We start from the raw sequence: 14,733 nt of genomic DNA, 5'->3' as shown, positions 1-14,733 counted from the left end.
AGTGGTGCTGGGAAATCTGAACAGCTACGTGTAAAAGAATAAAATTAGAACACTTCCTAACACCATACACAAAAATAACCTCAAAATAGATTAAGGACCTAAATGTAATAGCAGACACTATAAAACTCTTAGATGAAAACAATGGAAAAACACTCTGACATAAACCAGAGCTAGATTTTTTTTTTGACTCACTCCTAGTGTAGTGAAAATAAAAACGAAAAATAAAAAATGGGACTTTATTAAGCTTAATACTTTTTCACAGCAAAAGAAACCATAAGGAATACAAAAAGACAACCCTCAGAATGGGACAAAATATTTGCAAACAAAGCAGCAGGCAAAGGATTAATCTCCAAAATATACAAACAGCTCATGGAGCTCAATATCAGAAAAACAAACAGCCCAATCAAAAGTGGGCAGAAGACCTAAATGGACATCTTTCCAAAGAAGACAGACAGATGGCCAAGAGGCACATGAAAAGATGCTCAACATCAATAATTATTAGAGAAATGCAAATCAAAACTACAGTGAGGCATCACCTCACAGCGGTCAGAATGGCCATCATCAAAAAATCTAAAAACAATAAAGATAAGGGAATGCTCTTGCACTCGTGGTGGGAATGTAAATTGATACAGCCACTGTGGAGAACAGTTTGGTGGTGGTGGTGGTGGTTTAGCCACTAAGTCGTGTCTGACTCTTGCGACCCCATGGACAGTAGCCTGCCAGGCTCCTCTGTCCATGGGATTCTCCAGCAAGAGTACTAGAGTGGGCTGCCATTTCCTTCTCCAGGAGAGCAGTATGGTGGTTCCTTAAAGAATTAAACATAGAACTGTCATGTGACTCAGCGAACCCACTACTGGGCATATACCTTGAGAAAACCTTAATTCAGAAGGATGCATGTACCCCAATATTCATTGCAGTACTGCTTAACAATAGCAGGAGAAACAACCTACATGTCAAATGACAGATGAATGGATAAAGAAAACACGGTGCTTGTGAACAATGGACTGTTACTCAGTGACCCAGAGGAAAGAAATAGGGCCATTTGTAGATGTGTGGATGGACACAGAGTCTGTCACACATAATGAAGTAAGTCAGAAAGAGAAAAATGAATATCTTACATTAATGCATATATATGGAATTAAGTGGTCCAGATAAACCTCTTTCTCAGGCAGAAAGAGACACAGATGTAGAGGATGGGCATGTGGGCACAGGGAGGAGGAGAGGGTGAGACAAACCGGGAGACTGGGAGTCACATGTATACACTCCCCGTGTCAGTCACTGGGTCACAGAGAAAGCTAGGGAGTTCCAGAAAAACGTCTACCTCTGCTTCATCGACTGTGCTAAAGCCTTTGACAGTGTGAATCATAGCAAACTGGAAAGCTCTTAAAGAGATGGGAATACCAGACCATCTTACCTGGTTCCTGAGAAACCTGTATGAGGGTCACGAGGCAACAGTTAGTTAGAACCACGTATGGAACAACTGATTGGTTCAAAATTGTGGAAGGAGTACGACAGGGCTGTCTGCGGTCACCCTGTTTGTTTAACCTATATGCTGAGCACATCATGAGAAATGCCCAGCTAGACAAGTTACAAGCTGGAATCAACACAGGTGGGAGAAACATTAACAACCTCAGATATGTGGATACCACTCAAATGGCAGAAAGTGAAGAGGAACCAAAGGACCTCTTGGTGAGGTTCTGTTTCACTGTTGCACTGTTTCACTTATGCCCCGATGAGTTAAAAAGCAACAATAAGCCCCAAATGGAGTCATGTACACTACACCGCATCCACCCAAGTTTCAGTCCTGCCCAGAAATGTGACCTACAAAGCAATCTGAAATTTCCTGAACAGCTGCCAGTGAGGAGAGTGAAAGAGCTGGCTTAAAACTAAGTATTAAATAAACTAAGATCATGGTGTCCGGGCCCATTACTGCATGGCAAATAGAAGGGAAAAGTGGAAGCAGTGACAGATTTCCTCTTCTTGGGCTCCAAAATCACTGCGGATGGTGATCCCAGCCGTGAAATTAGAAGACGATTGCTTCTTGGCAGGAAAACTATGACAAACCTGGACAGTGTGTTGAAAAGCAGACGTTACTCTGCTGACAAAGGTCCGTATGGTTAAGGCTATGGTCTTCCCAGTGGTCATGTACAGTTGTGAGAGCTGGACCATAAAGAAGTGAGAACGCCAAAGAATTGATGCCTTCGAACTGTGGTGCTGGAAAAGACTCCTGAAAATCCCATGGACAGCAAGACCAAAGCAGTCAATCTTAAGGGAAATCAACCCTGAATACTCACTGGAAGGACTGATGCTGAAGGTAATGCTCCCATACTTGGGCCACCTGATGTGAAGAGCTGATTTACTGGGAAAGACCCTGATGCTGGGAAAGGCTGAGGGAGAAGGAGGCGAGGACTAGATGGTTGGATGGCATCACTGACTCAATGGACTTTGGGAGATGGTGAAGAACAGGGAGGCCTGGGGTGCTGCAGTCCATGGGGTCACAAAAGAGACACGACTGGAGTGGCTTATTATGTATGTATGATGGGTATGTCATTCTTTTAAAGATTGTGCTCTCCCCACTGTTTCACAACTAGCATTCCATTTAACTCACAATTTCCTGGCAACTAATTTGAGAAAATAAAACTATAAGAGGAAGAAATTATAAGACAGTCTTTCATCCATTCATTTGTTAAAAATTCTCAGAAGAAGAAATAAACAGAAAGGTTACCTATCTGAGAACATAATTTATTAATTATTCTCAATTTAGGAGAATGTATTTAAGGATAAATGACATTTAAAAATAAAATTCAACCAAGTAAATTTGAGATCTAATGGCTTAAGAAGGTGATTCATGAATCAGGCTGCACTCCATCTGGCAACTAGAGGGCATTCCAAGAGTAGTACAAAATGGAAATCTTTTATGCAAAGGAGGGCAAGACAGTTATTAGCAAGAGAAAAGGGTTACTTTGGGCCAGGTCTCCTTCTTTCTGAGGGGAGGGAAATAGCTTAGTTTATCATGCATATTGCCTCACTGGCAGCTGTTCAGGAAATTTCAGATTGCTTTGTAGGTCACATTTCTGGGCAGGATTGAAACTTGGGTGGATGCGGTGAAGTGTACATGACTCCATTTGGGGCTTGTTGTTGCTTTTTAACTCATCGGGGCATAAGTGAAACAGTGCAACTCAGATTAGAACCTGAGCTCATGGGCCAGGACTTGAACCAGTCAGAAGCCAGACTGGGTCTCAAATCCATGGTCTTTAACTGAGGTCACACACCTGATCTCAGGACTTCATGAAGCTCTGGGTCTTGATGTCTCATCACAGAAAGAATTCAGTGAGAGAAAAAATGATAGGCAAGAAGTGAATTATTTAGAAAGAAACACTCCACAGAGAATAGGCACCTCAGAAGGTGAGGCACTGGGTCATGGGGTTGTCAGTTTTTATAGGGGTGGGTAAGTTCATAGACTAACGAGTGAGACGACTATTGGGCCTAGTTGGTTCTAACCAGGAATTTTGGGGAAGGGGTGGTGATTTCCAGGAACTGAGCTACTGCTCACTTTCTGTCTTTCATGGTTGGCCTTGGAACTCCCATGGGCTGTGTGTGTGTGTGTGTGTGTGTGGGGGGGGGGGGGGTCTCTGATTTAGCTTGCTGATGTGTTGCCCTGAGGATACAGTATGGTTCAAGTTCTAGAAGAAGTCGACTGGGCCACCATCTTGAACCTATTTGGTTCTAATCGGTTTATGTCATGTCCTCAGGCTATGTCATTCTTTTCAACTGTGTGCCCTGCTCCCTTCTGTCTCATGAGCATGAGTTGGCTTTCTTTTCTCTGGGACCTGCCACCCAACTGTGGTAGGTTGAACCTCCCTTTCTTACTGAGCGGTAGCTCTCTTAACAACTTATTTTGATCCCATAAACTCTCATCTCATAACTGAAACCAAGTGCTCCCCCAAGCTGAATTTCTCTGCCAAATTTATGATTAACCGCTCGATCCAAAACAATTCCCTTTCTTGTCTTGCCCCTGTTCCCCTCAAGATTCAGTTCAGCTCAGTTCAGTTCAGTTCAGTTGCTCAGTCGTGTCCGACTCTTTGTGACCCCATGAATTGCAGCACGCCAGGCCTCCCTGTCCATCACCAACTCCCGGAGTTCACTCAGACTCACGTCCATCGAGTCCGTGATGCCATCCAGCCATCTCATCCTCTGTCGTCCCCTTCTCCTCCTGCCCCGAATCCCTCCCAGCATCAGAGTCTTTTCCAATGAGTCAACTCTTCGCATGAGGTGGCCAAAGTACTGGAGTTCCAGCTTCAGCATCATTCCCTCCAAAGAAATCCCAGGGCTGATCTCCTTCAGAATGGACTGGTTGGATCTCCTTGCAGTCCAAGGGACTCTCAAGAGTCTTCTCCAACACCACAGTTCAAAAGCATCAATTCTTCGGTGCTCAGCTTTCTTCACAGTCCAACTCTCACACCCATACATGACCACAGGAAAAACCATAGCCTTGACTAGACAGACCTTTGTTGGCAAAGTAATGTCTCTGCTTTTCAGTATGCTACCTAGGTTGGTCATAACTTTCCTTCCAAGGAGTAAGTGTCTTAATTTCATGGCTGCAGTCACCATCTGCAGTGATTTTGGAGCCCCCCAAAATAAAGTCTGACACTGTTTCCACTGTTTCCCATCTATTTCCCATGCAGTGATGGGACCAGGTGCCATGATTTTCGTTTTCTGAATGTTGAGCTTTAAGCCAACTTTTTCACTCCTCTTTCACTTTCATCAAGAGGCTTTTTAGTTCCTCTTCACTTTCTGCCATAAGGGTGGTGTCATCTGCATATCTGAGATTATTGATATTTCTCCTGGCAATCTTGATTCCAGCTTGTGCTTCTTCCAGCCCAATGTTTCTCATGATTGAGGAGTATCAAAAAAAGGAGGGTTGACACTGAACAGGACACTGTGGGGCCCTCTTGGGTACAAAAGACTCTTCACTTCTAGTTTAAAGAAAAGTACTGTAGTGTCCTAGGCCTTCCCTGAGTCCCAAAGAGCAGATTCAGCTTCAGGCAGTTACCATTAGGAGATGCAGGAACAAACAAAAAGCAGTCAGGAAGCAGTAGTTCAGTGATAGCACGGAGTCCTGGTGCTGTCTCAGGGAGTATACACACAGCAAGACAGGGCACGCTGAAACCCCAGACGGGGGAGAACACGAAGACTGAGACTGGGGAGAACCGGAAGACTGAAGGCCGAGGTTCCCGAAGGCCGCCGTACTACCTTGCCACCAACTGATCAGAGGTCAGCTCTCACCCCAAATATTGCCTGTAAAAACTCTTCCTTGGGTGCTCCCTGGGGGTCCAGTGGTTAGGACTCAGCGCTTTCACTTGCGGCCTGGCTTCCATCCCTGGTGGAGGAACTAAGATCCAGGAAGCTGCAGGCAGCAACCAGAACCAACCAAACAGAAAGCTCTTCCCTGAAAAGCACTGTGAGCTCAGGCCTTCTGAGCACTCTCTGTGCACAGCCCTTGCCATAGACCTTCTGTACTCCAGACTCCAGTGTGTCAGTGTGTTTGGCCTCACTGTGCGGAGGGCGCATGGGCCCGGGTTTGGCAATGCAGCTATCTCTCGGTTATGAGGAGCCTTTCATGCCAGTGTCTAAGAGCCAGCTCTGTCTGAATCTTCATACAGATCTGACACAAATCTCTCTTTACTTGATGAATGAGGTTGCCATGCTCTTTCCGTGCCTTTTTTTGCTTCCTAGGCTAACCTTTACTGGCCATCAATATCAGAATGACACAGTGCCCTCGTGTGTGGCACATTTAAATGCTTGTCACATGTAGAGTGAATCTGAGAGCAACGAAGAAATCTACCCAAAACAGGTATGCGAGCTGGCTCCCGTAAAAATCAGCCTTTATCCCACCGTCTGTCTGCCCAGGCTTCTATAACAACAGTACTATAGGCTGGAGACTGAAAGAGTGAACACTTATTTCTCACAGTTCTGGAGGCTGGTAAGTCTAAGATCAAGGTACTCACAGACTGGGTGTCTGGTGAGGGCTTGACACCTGATTCACAGGCAGCCATCTGGCTGTGTTCTCACAAGGCAGAAGGGGTGGGAGGCCCTGGGGCCTCTGTTACAATGGTCCTGACCCCACCCATCAGAGCTCCACTGTCACGACCTGGTCATCCAAGGCCCCACGTTCTATGGGGCTTCCCCGGTGGCTTAACGGTAAAGAATCCACCTGCAGTGGAGACACGAGGTGCGGGTTCAGTCCTTGGTTTGAGAAGATCCCTTGGAGGAAGGCATGGCAACCCGCTCCGGTAGTCTCGCCTGGAGAGTCCCATCGACAGAGGAGCCCGGCGGGCTATAGTCTATGGGGTCATAAAGAGTCGGATATGACTGATGTGACTGAGCATGCATTCACCATCTAATAGTATCACAACAGAGATTAAGTTTCAACATATGAATTTCAGGGCCACACAAATGTGCAGTCTCTAGCACCTACCCAAGTGCTTGTGAAGCCACTTCCGATGTTCTATGCCTCACAGATTTATCCTAGAAGTCCCTGGCCCTGCACCCTGTTGACATAGTACCAACGAAATGACCTAGGCCCAGAGGCCTTCCTCTGGTGACACTTTTAGAGTCGCCATGCCCAGCAGTGGGTAGTCAGCCCCTCCAAGGCCCTTCCTCTCAGTTCTGGCACACACTCTACTCTCTCCTTTTCCTGGGGCGTCAGGTGCCCTGCAGAAGAGATGGTGAGATGGTTCCCACCCCTGGGGACAGAGGCAGTGAGGAGGAAAGACACTCCTCGCGACCAGTGTGTCCTCAGAGGCTTGCCACAGCCACGCTTGGTCCTCTCCCGCGGAGCGGAGGCGCAGTGCTGTGGAGAGCAGTGCGCGTTAAGACTTCTTTTCCTGTTCTCAGCAAGCCCTGAGGGTTGTTGGCTGACCCCTGACAGCTGGTGGTGCTCTGAACTCAGAAACGTGGGATGTTCTTACACCTTTGATGCTTAGCTTTAAGCCTCGGCCTCCATTCCTGAACCACAGAAAAACATCACTCAACATGCACTGAAATCACATCACCTGTCAGTTATTGATAACCTGACTTTATCTTGGGGCTTGTGCTAAGTACTAGGGTGAATACAAAGGATTTAATTATATTTTCCTACAGACAAAGGGACTGCAGTTTGATAGGAGAGACTGAGGGCATACATTAACAGAACCATGCAGAAAACTAACACAAATATCCAAAGCAACGATAGTAGCATGTGCTTTATATTATGTCCCTTTTTGCAGAGAAAGGAACAAAGGCACCCTTATTTGAGTGGAAAGAACCTAGATGTCTTCACTCCCAGCTTTATCTATGCTTTAAAATTACTTTTTGTTTTGGCATAACTTTCAGAAAAGTTGCAGGGACAGTACAGAGAGTTCCTGTACCTTTCACACAGCTTCCCCTAAATGCTAATTATATAACCTTGGTACCTTTGTCAAAACTAAGAAATTAACATTGATCCAGTACTATTGACTGCAATATGAACTTTCTTCTCTTTTTGTTTGTTTTTTAAACTTTTCCCCACTAATGTCCTTTTCATGTACTACAATCCGATCCAAGGCATCACGTATTTAGTCATCACACCTTCTTAGTCTCTGCCAGTCTGACAGTTTCTCCAGTCTTCCCTTGTCTTTCATGACTCTAACACTTTAAAGAGTTCTGGCCAGGTATTTGTTGAATGTCATTCAATTTGAGTTTTCTGATGCTTCTCACGATAAGACTGGGGTTGTGGCTTTTAGGGAAGATACCACAGAGGCGAAGCACCCTTGTCCTTGGTCATAGAGCAGCATAACTTGTATGCATGTATTTATGGCTGTGCTGGGTCTTCACTGCTGTGGGTGGGCTTTCTCTGGGGTGGCAAATGAGGGCTGCTCTTGAGCTGTAGTGCTCAGCTTTCTCACTGCGGTGGCCTCCCTTGCTGCAGAGTACGTGCACTGGGCATGAGGGCATCAGTAGTTCTGCACGCAGGCCCCATAGTTATGGCTCACAGGCTTGGATGCCTTTGGCATGTGGCCCCTTCCTGGACCAGGGATCAAACTCTTGTCCCCTTCATTGGCAGGCGGATTCTTAGCCACTGGACCTCCAGGGAAGTCCACAACATAGCTTCCCAATGGTGAGTTGACCTTGATCACGTGGTTAAGATAGTGTCTACCAAGTTTAGAAACCAAGGCCTGAGAGCTGAGTGCACTCATTCCTACTGGAGCGTCTCTGATTCTAGACCTTCCAGTGGACAGAGGAAATATACATGTATAATAGCCTACATATACAGAGGTTTCTCCACTGTAGATTTACTATTTTCTCTTTTCCGTATTCTTTTCCTTAGACAAGAGTCACTAAATCCAGCCCGCACCAAAGGCGAAGGGACTTAAGTGCCAAGGGCAGTATCAAATAATTTGTGGATCAAGTTAAAACCATCATGATAGTGAATACACATTTGAAGGGAGATTCTTTGAAGTTATGAAATTATCTTATTTTTCCATAAGGTGCCACCTGCTAATTTTACCATGTATCAGGGCAGGGATTCGTGGATATTTAACTTGAGTTATAAATCTGCATTATAAACATTTACTTTTATTGCCTAAATTGCTCTAATACCTTTGAGAGTGCTCTCAATTGGCTCCTTCTGACACGCCCTCATCTTTTCTCCTCTCTTCCCCTGACCCCTTGTTTCTTTCTTTTTCCTTTTCTACACAGTGCTCAAACTCATCTTGTATTTTCCCAGCCTCAGCTCTAAAACCAGCCATTCCTCCAAGGAGTTCTGCTTCCTTTTATTGGACAATGATATTTGGAAACCAAGATCTGGGAGCTAAGTGTATTCACTGCAACTGGAGAATGGCTTCTAGACCCTCTAGTGGGCAGAGTTAGGAAATACGCATATGTATACTAGGAGATACGCATACGTATACTAGGAGATACGCATACGTATACTAGGAGATACGCATACGTATACTAGCCTAGGAAATACACACATGAGTGTGCTGTGTGTGCTCAGTCATGTCTTACTCTTTGTGACCCCATGGACTGTAGCCCACCAGGCTCCTCTGTGTGTGGAATTTCCCAGGCGAGAATACCGGAGTGGGTTGCCGTTTCCTTCTCCACAGGGTCGTCCCAACCCAGGGATCGCGCCTGCATCTCCTGCGTCTCCTGCGTTGGCAGGCAGACTCTTTACCACTGTACCGTCTGGGAAGCCTACGTGTACACTCATCTGCATTTCCTTTTCTACTTGCTTACTTATTGCTTCTTTCTCTGAGAGTAAGAAACCTGCCTCTCCTTATCTATATCATATTTACTTATTTGTTCAACTCGAGGATATACTTAGTTTAAAAATTGCTAAACTATATTCCCATGAGACACAAATTTATCAGTTACACTGCAGTGTTTGTGTTCAGCTCTTTGTGTCTTCATCTTACATTTCCAAGCAAAATATTGTTTTCCAAAGTTACTTGGGCCAGCTCAATTTTCCCCCACTCCCTTCAGTGACATTATGTCATACATTTGTAAAACCAGTTCAATTTTTACAAAATTTTACAAAATTTTTACAGTCTGCATTATATTGTGGCCCCCCCAACAGCCTGGTGAGCTTTTTTTTTTTTTTTTTTTTTTTGCCTGGTGAGCTTTTAAAATTTGCATGTAATAAAGTCATCCTTTGTGCTGTACGGGCTTTTTTTGTGTGTGTTTTGACAAACACATACAGTCAAGTATCAATCACCTTATAGAAACTTTGTCCTAAAAATTTCCTTGTACAGCTCCTGTGTTCCCACTTCCCAAGCCTCTCAACCACTGATCTGTTTTCTGCCTCCACAGTTTTGCTTTTTTCAGAAATGTCATATAAGTAGAACCATACAATATGTAGACTTTTACGTAGAGCTTCTTTCACTTAGCAAAATGTGTTTAATATTTGTCCATGTTGTTGCATGAACCTATATACTTCACTCATTTTTACCGTTGAGTGTGGATAAATTCATTGTGTGACTATAGGACAGCTTGTTTATCCACTCACCTGTTGAAAGACTTATTTCCAAGTTTTCACAGTCATGAATAAAGCTGCTATAAACAGTCATGTATGAGGTTTGTTTTTTTTTTTTCTCTTGTGAACACAAACTTTACACTTGGATAAATACCTAATACTGGAATGACTGGGTTATATAATAAGTGTATGTTAATAAGAAACTGATGAACAATTTTCCAGAGTGAAGCTTATGGCTTGCAATCCCCTTAGCAATGATGAGAATTATTATTCTGTATTTTCTCCCGCGTTTGGTGGTCCACACTCATTCTAGAGTGGAAACTCTCCCTCCCCACCCCGCTCCAATTGCTTCATTCCTTTTGGCCTCTGCCTGGATTACCAAATAATCTATTCTAGCTTTGCAGCCTGCTGGTATTAGCAAAGCCAATGATTTTAGGCTACATCGTGTTTCCACTGCTCACTAAAGGACTCTTCCGTTTTTAACCTCCTAAAAATTCTGTAAGGTAGTTTCAGCAAACATTCTTAAGTTGATACGAGAGGTAACAGAACCTTGCTGAGAAAAAATACTTTCTGGCTTTCTCAAAACTCTGCTTTTGAGAGCCCCTTAGCTCCTTACTCATTTCATCTCCTTAGCCTAACCAAATGAAACCACTGAAATACAGGGTGGTCAAGGGTGACTCTGGCAGCATCGACCACTTCATGTAGCTTGCTGGTTGGGTGACTGGGTCTCAGTTTGTCAGGAAAGAGCCGTGGGTCAGGCTGCTGCTCAGCCCCTGCGCCTGTCTCGGCAGCTCACACATTCTCATAGTCATGAGAGTCCTTACTTGACGTCTCTTCTGCATGTTTCCACGGCCTGGTCTCACTGTGGGCAGACGACTGACAAGCCACGTAATCCTTTAAAGCCAGGAAGCTCCCTGACTGCACGGCAGGTAGGATGTGGGTCTCTGGACCATCTGTCCTGCCCTCTACATGGTGTTTGTTTGAGGATGTCACTTCCTCCTCCTGCTGCTTGCTGCTACTGGGACCTGGTGGTACATTTTCATAATCCCTGCGGCACTGAAACGTCCCCCAGAGCTGCTTCCCTCGGGGGGTCCCGAGGTCCAACTCTGCCACGTTGACATAGTCATTCAAGGTCTGAGAAGACCCTTCCCCATCGCTGAGTGGGTCACTGTTATCCGTTCCTGGAGACCCCAAACTGGCACAGTCACTGGCGTCCCCACAACCCTCATCTATTTCTTCAGACAGTGCCAGCTCTTTGGTGCTTGGGAGGATGAAGAGGTTCCCAGGAGGGTTATTGGCAGAAGCCAAAGTCTCAGCAAGCTCCTTGGCTGTGGGGATATTGACATAGTCTCTCGAATCCTCTGAAGAAGTGCTAGGGGAAACTCTTGAAGCTCTGACATTGACATAGTGAGGCGAGGGAGCAAGGTTTCCACACGTCTGGGGCCGCGTGGCATTGTCATAGATGCCCACTACATACCCCATGGTGTGAGTACGGGCTCTGTGCATGTGGAGGGCGTCGCCTGCTTGGGAGGGCTGTAAGTAAGAAGAGAAGGCAAGTGACAGGGCAGGAATAGGAATAAGGACAAGCCCTTTCTTCTCCCTACCTGGTACTGCTGTATCTAACGGCGCCTTCACTCAGCTCTCCACTGCAGAGAAAACCTCTGAAGCAGGGGTCTCAGATCACAAGGCTTCCGACGCCAGGTTGGGATGAGTGAAGTGCGCTGGGTTTAAGGACAGCAGCAGTGTAAATGTGACAGTAAGTTGTAACTAGTTTCTGGCCACACTGTGGGGGTTCAGTGGGGGAAGTATTATGAACTAGAGAGAGCCTGCAACCCCAGAACATATTGCTAGGCCCAGCATAGTGGCTAAAGATAGAGGCTTAAGTTCAGACTGAGAGTGCAAGTCCTAACCTTACCACTCTGTGCTGAGTTTACACAGTTACCTAATCTCACTGTGCCTCAGCTTCCTAACTTATACAATGGGGCTAATCATAATAACATCAATACCATGTGATTTTTGTGAAGAAAAAATGAATTACTGTCTCTGAATTGTTTAGCTCCTGGCACAGAGGGGACACTACGAAATGCTTGCTGTTATTAGTATGGGCGCAGCTGACACACAGATCAGCTACAGCCATTCAGGAATGCTGGTCTGATGTTTCTAGAACGTCTGATTTTCAAAAAAGGCTGAATATCTGGACTTCAGTGTGAAATCTCTTAGGCTTTTAAATGTTGGCAACTGGTTCAAAATGTCCTTCAAACAGTACAGAGTACAATCCAAACATGTTTATAGGTTTAAGTCAGCTTGAGATCTAAACTCTAGGTGCAAAATCCCCTCAGGGCTCAGCTGAATCTGAGAACTAGCTTAAGCAGTGGATTTCCTCCACTCTTCCATTTATAGCCACGTGGACCTCCTGCCCTAGGAAGTCTTAGAAGCAGGACCAGAGGCTAAGAATGGGACACGCAAGAGCAGGAGGAAGCAAATGTGGCGACTTGGAGGCGGCCACGTGGTCATCAAACCTGCGCCCCTGGGTAACGAGCCAATCAGCAGCCCTGAGTAAAGAAAGGCCGGGTAACGAGCCAATCAGCAGCCCTGGGTAAAGAGAGGCTGGGTAACGAGCAAATCGGCAGCAGCGGCACCATGGCTGTACTCACCCAGGGATGCGGTAAAACCGAAGAAAAAAATTCTTTAACAAGCTAACAAGGACTTATCTGCAGAAACGAGCGCCCTGATCTTCAGGACAGTCCCTCTGCCCCACACTGCTGTGCGTCTCCTTCTTGGGAGCTGACTTCAGAGCCAGAGGCAAAGGTATCCCCAACGCGCTCAACACTTTTGACACCAGTCGCAGTGCTGAGTGACTTATGAGTATTTCTGCTATGGAGGAAGGTGGAAACAATTTGACATAGGCTTGGAAGTAATTCCCAAAGCAGAACTTTAAGGGTGCTTTGAGCACCAACAGCCCTGTAGGAAAATTTATGTACCCTCCCAAGGTAATTACGGTACAGGAGACAGCACTTATTTGGAAAAACGCATTATCGTGTCTTTGTTAAAGCAGTGCATTTGGGTTCCAACAAGTATCCATGAACACATGTGCCTTGGTGCCTTTCTTAAAATCTCAAGCACTTGCTCCTCTCTTTTGAAATTTTTTGCCTTGGGTGGTAGGGCGGTCCTGAGGCTAGTCTTCCCATTTATTAATAGGGCCTGGGGTGCTGTTTATAGTGAAATAAGAAGCAAAACCTAGAACTCTTGCACTTCAGCTCTTCTGCCAGAGACACGTCATTTCTCCCAAAGGGACTGTCGTTGAGCTCACTCTTACCACATGCTCAGAAGGAGGGCTGTCAGAATTCCTGGAGACGAGGCTTTCGGTGCTGACAATACAGATGCTTCTTGAGAGATGTCTTCCTGAAAGGACAGAGAGCAAACCTTGAGCACAGTCAGCCAGTCCTCCAAGTGCTTCAGCCTGTTCAGTCCTCACATTCTGGGTGAAGTGGACCTGTCTGATATCTGGTATTTGGGGGCCAGTGTTCTGTGGGGAGAGGATCAGGGTGTTATGCTCCGAGCCCGTATCTCCAAAGCAACCGAGAGAGCAAGTCCACCACAGTATTGCAAATGCAAGAAGGGAGTTTGTTTATTCCTAGTGCGCTAGGGCCCAAGTCTCATCCCACACAAGGGAATCTGACAAGAGCCCCGAACAAAGGAGTATGGCGGCTTATATACAGGCAGTTCTTTGTCTCAGTTACAGGAGTAGCTGGCGTTACATGATTGGCCAGGCAGGATGAGCGCATATCCTGTCTCTTTCTGGTAAACATGACTCAGGTCCTAGAGATCGTCATTTGGTCCCTAACATTCCCCCCTGTCCTTAGATCATATAGAGGAATCTTCCTCTCGGTCCTGAGACACAGTTTGATATTGTTGTCGAAGCACAAACAGCTGTACGGTATTTATGCGTTCCTTTACAGAGGCTACAAGTCTATTGATAATGCATGGGCCGAAGGTAAGCATTAGTAAAAGTACTAGCAGGGGTCCTAGCAAGGTGGAGATTAAGGTAGTCAGCCAAGGAGATAGTTGAAACCAAGATTCAAACCATCCCTGTTGAGCCTCACGTTCTCGTTTACGTTGGGCTAGTCCTTCTCTCACTTTGGCCATAGATTCTCTAACTATTCCTGTATGATCCGCATAGAAACAGCACTCTTCTCCTAGGGCAGCACAGAGTCCCCCTTGTTGCAGAAAGAGCAGATCTAATCCCCTCCTGTTTTGCAGAACTACTTCAGATAGAGAAGTTAGAGACGATTCTAAATGACTAATAGATTGCTCTATACGGGTAATGTCTTCATCTATGGCCGCTCTCAGGGAGTTAAATCCTTGGCCTTGCAGGGACAGAGCTGTTATTCCGGTTCCAGCCCCGGCTATTCCAAGACCGAACATAGTTGCTATGGTTATGGTGGTAAGAGGTTCCCTCTTAACTTTATAAGTTCTTTTTGGAGGATTTAGAGTTAATTTCTGGGCCCAATAATCATATATTGCATTCTCTGGTTGGTACAGAATCTTTGGCATGACAGCCACCATAACACAGAATTTTTCTTTGGTGTCAAAGATTGAGCTATGCAGGCATGGAGTTAGCCCCGTGTGTGAACAGACCCACCATCCCTCCATTTGAGGTATTAACCATTTAGCTACAGGCAAGTCATCAGGCTCGACGACATGCACACAAAGTGGAGGCTTTGCTGGTAACACCGTGCCCA

General features: G+C 45.7%; 1 protein-coding gene across 1 annotated transcript; it reads right to left on the bottom strand.

The window, feature by feature from the left end:
* Nucleotides 1-9,400: 9,400 nt before the first annotated feature.
* On the bottom strand, nt 9,401-14,416 carry LOC121816113 (lymphocyte transmembrane adapter 1-like). Its single transcript, XM_060396748.1, has 3 exons — nt 14,311-14,416; nt 13,308-13,393; nt 9,401-11,524 (listed from the first exon to the last, which is right to left on the bottom strand). The coding sequence occupies exons 1-3, from the start codon at nt 14,414-14,416 to the stop codon at nt 10,784-10,786; spliced, it is 933 nt and encodes a 310-aa protein (XP_060252731.1). The 3' UTR covers nt 9,401-10,783.
* Nucleotides 14,417-14,733: the final 317 nt, after the last annotated feature.

The sequence above is a fragment of the Ovis aries genome, chromosome 12 (genome assembly GCF_016772045.2).
Source record: "Ovis aries strain OAR_USU_Benz2616 breed Rambouillet chromosome 12, ARS-UI_Ramb_v3.0, whole genome shotgun sequence".
NCBI classification, from domain to species: Eukaryota; Metazoa; Chordata; class Mammalia; order Artiodactyla; family Bovidae; genus Ovis; species Ovis aries.
Note: the sequence above shows the minus strand (reverse complement) of the source record. Positions and strands in the feature narration are given on the sequence as shown.